Here is a 7,251-nt window from a genome sequence, read left to right as displayed (position 1 = left end):
CTTCATTTCATTTGATTTATTTGGAGCGTTTATCCAGTGATACTTGAACGGATTAAGAACTTTGTATATAAACTAGTCACTAAAAATGTTACGTAGCCATGTATATAGAATTGAATACATTTTTATCGATTTGCATGTTCTAATCAACACTTGTGTAAGGTCCCAAGGAATCTACATTTACTAAGTATCTTGAGATTTCCCGGAATTCCTTTCTATGAAGATGAAAACCAGTCGCAAATGTTGTAGACCCATGCCAAGTTTTCGTACTCTCAGTCAGTCAGCTACAACGTAGGACCAGGCACACATATGCATCGGTCCAAGTTGCCACACCTCATTAGCACAACAAGATGAACACCGGATTCATAGAAATAGTTAATTTAGTGGTGGTAATATATAAAAGATAGGTTGTCTATGAGGATATAATACAGGAAGAAATAATTAGTTCATAGAAAGAATGGTATAAAGCGATTTTAATCTCACGGTTTAAGGGAAGATAAAGAGTATATACACCGACGCCATTGTCCTCGGTTCTGAGCTATGTCACCCAGAGTCTCCAATTATTGGTTACGATAGTCTCATGGACCCCAACCAAGTGGTCTACATCTGTCAACATGGCTCAGACCAGAAGTTAGTGACTTCAGTGACTTATGTCATGTTTTGGTTTGACCACCCCTAACTCTTTTCCAACCATCCCCTACACTAGTCAGCATAGCGCGTCGTGGTAATCAGTGTTCAGGCATACGTAACATGTGGCCTAACCATCTCAGTCGGTGAAGATTTACAGCCCCATCAACTGATTTACCATCATTCCCTAATACCCTGTGTCTAACTTCACTATTACTTACCCGGTGATCCCAGCAGATGCGAGCAATATTTTTAAGATCTCTGCGATTAAATACTATTAACTTATATCTTCTCTTAATGGCCACGTTTTGCAGCCGTTAAGTGGAACAGAACGAGCTGCTGCGCAGTATACTCGCCACTTAATTGATAGACGGATATCTCGTCTTCGCCATAAGTGACGTAAGTTGGCGAGAGCCAAACGAGCTTTCTGAATCCGTGCACAGATTTCGTCAGACACCAACCCTTTAGGGCTGATCAGACCTCCAAGATAAGTGAAGTTGTCGACTCGTTCGACTACTTCGCTCCCTATCCTTAGTTCAGGTGTTGACGCAGGCCAGTTGTGGAGTAACAATTTACATTTAGAAGAGGAGAAACGCATTCTAAACATCCTTGCATTGTTACTCAGTGCTACCAAAAGACTGCATTTTATTAGCGTCTTCACCAAACAGGACTATGTCATCTGCGTATTGTAAGTCGATAAGTGGACCTCCTGGAAGATCAATTTCTAAAAATTCAGATGACGAAAACGTTAATTCCAGAAGTAAGTCTACGATGAAGTTAAACAAAAATGAGGAGTGGACAGCCTTGTCGGATACCACTTGAGGTTGTAAAATCAGATGATATTTCTCCATAAGCTCTGACTCGACTGGTAGTGTTCGAGTAAAGAACCTTCACAAGGTTTATGTACTTCTGAGGTACACCTTTCGATGATAGACACTGCTACAGGGGATTTTAACCTTTCGTCAAGTGGTTGAAAGTCAAAGACTGTAACCGATTAAGTCATAGCTTTAAAATCTGGAACTAATCAAAACAGATACCTCATCACAATTTATTGGTAACTTTTTCCCACTCCTTTTTAGATATGTAGACGCTACAAGGTTCTTGGTTCGTGCTTATGAAAGGGCTTGTGAATTAAGTGGACAAGTTCCTTCGCCTTTCTGGGAGCCCCTTGTTAATAATTTAGCACATTCTTATAGGAAAATGGGGTAAATGAAATTTTATGTCTATAATGTTTTAAATATTAGCGTTTTGTTGTTCTAACAGGTTTCTTGTCAGTTGGAAACTCCCACAATTTAGTAGATATAAGCAGACCAAATTCAGTTATATTTGTTTAAGCTGTTTAACTGTTGTTAAATTAGATTTAACTGTACTTGAGAATATATTGTAAGTTTAGTGTTATTTAGTTATATGTGAAAAACACTACTTGCCTAACTAATAACATGCGTAAAGCAGAATAACAGTTATTTTTGGTAGTAAAATATTTTGTTAAGTAATCACGTGGACACAAATACAAAAGATAGTCTGTTAAAAAGTGTCAATAAGGACATCCGTAGTCTTATTTAGTTGAAAATTTTTTATGAGGAAACTTCGCATCACAGTCGCTTGAGAAATAATACCCTTAATCAAATTTCACGAAATATTTTCTTAATACCAATAGTTTTAAAGAACTCACACTTGCTTGTAATAAGGAATATAACTATCATTCTTTATCAAAAAAGCCTAAACCTATCTTGAATCAACTAACCAGTCTGTTTATGTTTTTCATCGTGGCATTTCAATTTTCGGTCATTATGATTATTTTTAGATAATTAGGACAAAAAGTAATACATATGATTGTTGAGTGTATTGTTGTATTTAGTATGTGATTGACTATTTGGGGTAACTTCTTAATTCTCCGTATTTTTACATAAATATGATAAAACCCTTTTGTTTGAACTGAGTTATAGACTTTACAGTCAGGCAATAGCTATGCATGAACTTGCACTTCGCTTAGTGCCTGAGTCTCCAACAACATTTGCATGTTTGGCAATGTTGCATGCAATCAATGGTAACCTTGAAGTTGCAGTAGACTATCTTCACCGGTCCGTTGGGGTCCAACCATCAAGCTGTGGGTCTACTTCTAGCAATGTGGCTTCTACGATGCTGAATGTATGTATTGAAGCGCTAACGGGCAAAGGAATTTATGCTTCGAATCGCAAAGTTGGAAAAGGTAAGGGTGAACTGACCCGATCAGCCTTTTTATCTTCTATATTAAATGAATACAGGAAAATCGATATACGCTATTACGATGTATGCACACAGATTTCTATTCACAAAAGATCGACTGTCAGTATAACTAACCAATTAATAAACAGAAAGGAATAGTATATATTAAAATATACAGCGCAATTAAGGAATGCGAAGAATTTGTTTCGCTGAAAAGATTCGTCTTTAATGATGAATGCAGAGGAAAACTACACCTTCACGACTATCAGTTTCTATTCTAAACTATGTTCACTAACATCTCATGCCAGTGAGTTGCATGATCTTCATGAGTTCACTCTTAAAGCCATGATGAACAAACATCTGCTAACCGTACGCGCCGCTGTCCCACAAATTGACTGCTCCTGTTTTTTCACCTAGCGTCAGCAAATAATCGGGGTATGGAGTCCTTATGGGGCCTGAGTAAAAAAGGGTTGGGGATGGGATTGGCGACCCTATCCCGTAGAAAAGAATCTTGCTTAAGAAATGATAGCTAGAAAAAGTGATCTGACCGTTTGGGCTCTGCCTTGGGAGTTAAAGGATCTTCATTTAATAGAGTAATGACGCCTCATGGTGAGAGCCGAGATTCCTCGGAAATCACGGTACTGAATTCCCTTCTGACAACCAGAGTAACAATCAATATAAATATATGTAGTGTCTGCACAGTATATGAGACGGAGAGGACCATTCAAGTAGCTGTGGAAATAAAATACAATCTGGCGGTACCTAAAATACGTGAAACACATTGGGTAGAAGCTGAGCAGAAAAGATTAGCTTTTGGAGAGGTGTTGCAGTATTTTTAACATGCAGAAGAATGCGCCTCTCGCATACGAGAAGTTGCGCGTTCGTAATGGAAAGCTTGACAGGACAAGATCTTTTGAAAAACACTAATATACCAGTCGGGATCCCTTTCTAATCTCATAGTTTGTAATGGCTTACCACATAATATTTGGTGCGATACCTTACTTACACTTGAAATTCTATTTGACTGTTCAAATTTTGTCATCGGAGATTTCATTTCTTCTCCCGATATGAGTTATGGCACTCTAGTGTTATATGAAAACCCTATGGATGTTGTGATACGCAAGTATAGAACGTCATAGTTGTCACCATCGCTTCTATTTAATTCATAGTGCCAGGATCGTTGGTAAAATGCCATTGCCTTTTAGGACATTTTAAAGGCTTTATAGACTACTGAAATATTTTAGTTAAATGTGATGCTATATTCAGAATTCAACTGATAGAAAACAATGTTTAAAAGGTCACGGTGTTTATACCCTATTTGCCAGTGTACACATTTCCGAATAGCTATCAGTATATATAAATACTATTACTAAACTACTTGGTTAGAATTCTATTAAAGGCATTAGGTTATTTTATTTTCCCGGTCGCACATCGAATCTGTAGCTTTTGCTCAAAAATAGGGTATAAATCATTTTATGTATCCGAATGATCTAATCAAAACAAAGATTCAGCCATGGGTTTAGGATTACTGTATATTAGATATGAAGGTAAATAATAAACCTTTATATGTTTGCCACAATTTTCCTAAAATCCAGTTGTTGAATTTAGAAAACCCGAAGAATTCTACTTACCTCCCTTGCTATTGTTTTAGATATTCCAGATACTCTTCCTGAAAATCTTATGACTTCTGCTGGACCAGGAAGTCTCCCAGGATCCAACCGAATTCGTTTTAAAATGGTGCCAAGTGAAACTGTAAAGCCTAACAAATCGGTGCTTCAGTTGGACGTTAATTATAGAGAAAAATCTGCTAACGCTCCTGACATATCGCTGCATACAAGCGATGAAGATGTGTCCATGGATCTTGGTTAACTACTTGGTTTTATATAACTGATTGCTATTGTCTACATAATAACCGCATATTCTTTTGTAACTAGATGTGAAATAAGACTAAGCTTTACACATGTTTTTTATCTTTCCATCATTAGTTCTCAGGGATTCAACTTTTTCCAAGTATAACATCTACCCTACTAGTCTTTACAATTGTATTCACGTAGATTCGTTTTCTCCCTATAATTCAGTCATAGCTGCTACTCTGATATAGTGGTCATCTTTACGTATATTATTTCTTAAAGCAATTGATACTATAACATAAATAATCGCGAGTTGGTTTTTAACCGGAGAACGAAGTTATGCTGCTGTATGATTATACACTTCAAATGCATGAAGAAACAAAGTTCATAACTTTCAGGTTGTCAATAGCAATCTGATAGTGATTGATTCCAGTTTGGGCGCCCTGATAGTATCTCAGCCCTCACACAAATCGAATGAAGTGTGGCGTATATACATTTGGTACCCCCTTATACCAGTGTTTGTGTTTAAACAAAATAAATGATGATCAATTTCAAAAAGCATAGGTTCCGATTCTGACCTGTTGCTAAAAGAAATATGTTTATTTTCACTTTGGAAGTCAACGATTTACTTATTCGTTCATAAAGAATTATCGATAAATAGTTTTGTCACTCGATAGTACAATCTATTATTTATTGTTTGGTTTAATTAAGCTAAATTTTATGTATGTTAAAATACATTAAGTAAGCAGCAAGTATGAAAAAGCTTATAGTAGCTGTAACATTATTAGTTCTCTAGTCATTGAGTTGAACTGTTCACGTCATTTTATATCAATACAATTGTGAATGTATAACAATACGAGTAGCTGTTTAGATCAATGTAGCTGATGGAAACTACTAGTAGTTTGTAATACGTTTGTAATACTATGCTAATATTTCGGAACCCCGACTTCAGTACAATAAACGAGACTACTATCCTATTCTTTACTGGCCCCTATAACTAGAGTAAAAAGATCAGTTTAGTAGTTGAAGAGTTTTGACAATGACCTCAGTATATCAACTGAAAATACATTCAAGTTAATGGATTATATATCGGTTACAATCATCAGGATTTATGGACTGATTATTTGTCACTAAGCCAAAATAATATTAAAAATGTGCGGGAAGCCTATGAGTACAATCCATGCTAAGTCACTTAATGTAACGGGAATATATCTGAATTAATATTAATTTCCTTTTTCGTAAGCTGTATTTAAGGATTGGACATCTTTAATAGTTTTAGATACAACATTGTATAAAATAAGGTTCGTACTAAGGAATACCGCTACTCACTACACTTTGACCTACACTATTGTACCGCAAAATATCACAGTACTCAGATAATGAGAAACAGAATAGTATTAAAATAGTTAGTTGGGAAGAGATGAATAAAGTATTTTCTCGAAGACAGATGTGCAAAAACTGATATGCTCTACATCTTATATTGTAGCTTCGTTTGAACCACTCATGGGTTTCTCTCTTACAAGTCAGTAATTTCATGAAATAGAGAACTGAGGCTTTTACTTCATTCTTGTTACAGACAACATCAATTCAAATACAAACGAAGCATGCGGTGCATAACGTTCTTCCCCATTTCGTTAACAGTAATAGTTTGATCTGTGTAAAACGTCCAAGAAACAAGCTTCTAAATTTTTTTGCGGTTATGAGTGAGCGGTTGAATTTGCCACTATACCTACAAGACAGGGAATAGAAACCGAAGGTATCATACATTAATAGTCATTGGTCTAGTTTTGTAATCCAATTTTCGAACTAAGCAATCTCCCAACTGTATAGATCTTGTAACGGTACATATATGCAAGCTATTACAGCACTTAAATGATCATTGAATCGGACATATCTGGGTGAATAGTGGTGGTTTGCACGTAAATTTAAATACAATTTGGGAATGTAATCTGGCTATTAGCTGACATCAGTTTGCGACGGAAAATATTACTGAACTAATCTCTCCATAAAACAATAAGTGAAGGCACATTTTATATGTTAAGTTCACTGCTACTATGAATACTATTATTAATACTCTTGCTGTGGTGATATAGAGTACGAAACCCGACCGTTGCTGCTACCTTGACGCGGTGGTCGGGCTTGCCTATCGTGATGAACCAATCGAGCTATACTGGCTGGAACAATCGTTCCTCAAGCTCCTACCATGCCAGACAGGTCGGTTGAAGATCGGTAAGACTAAAAGCAGCTAACCCAAGGGCCGAAGTCGCGCTGCTGACTGTACTGAGGTGTGAAAGCAGCAAGGTGTTTCCTTCAGACAACCAGCATGACAACGATGCTGCCTTCCCACAAGGAGGGGTGGGGTTAGAAAAGGTCGACCCTAAAAATGCACAAATCGCATTATCCCACGGATATCCGTCTCCGGCGGTAAGGTCCTTTAAAGAACGGAGCTAACACAAAAAGGTCGTGTGTGATCGACCTCAAGCAGTTGTTCATTTGGCACTGTGGCCACGCTCTCGGGTCATTAAAACCACTTCTAACCCGATTTCCTTTTCAGGTACCTCTAGAAGAACCC

At 37.0% G+C, this 7,251-nt stretch overlaps 1 protein-coding gene across 1 annotated transcript; it reads left to right on the top strand.

The window, feature by feature from the left end:
* Window positions 1-1,824: 1,824 nt before the first annotated feature.
* On the top strand, window positions 1,825-4,785 carry Smp_208070 (putative cell division cycle; the record flags this gene model as incomplete). The annotated part of the gene is made up of 3 exons (XM_018799167.1): window positions 1,825-1,829; window positions 2,571-2,833; window positions 4,481-4,785. 3 exons carry the CDS (start codon window positions 1,825-1,827, stop codon window positions 4,696-4,698), a joined length of 486 nt encoding a protein of 161 aa, XP_018650982.1. The 3' UTR covers window positions 4,699-4,785.
* Window positions 4,786-7,251: the final 2,466 nt, after the last annotated feature.

The sequence above is a fragment of the Schistosoma mansoni genome, chromosome 3 (assembly GCF_000237925.1).
Source record: "Schistosoma mansoni strain Puerto Rico chromosome 3, complete genome".
NCBI classification, from domain to species: domain Eukaryota; kingdom Metazoa; phylum Platyhelminthes; class Trematoda; order Strigeidida; family Schistosomatidae; genus Schistosoma; species Schistosoma mansoni.
Note: the sequence above shows the minus strand (reverse complement) of the source record. Positions and strands in the feature narration are given on the sequence as shown.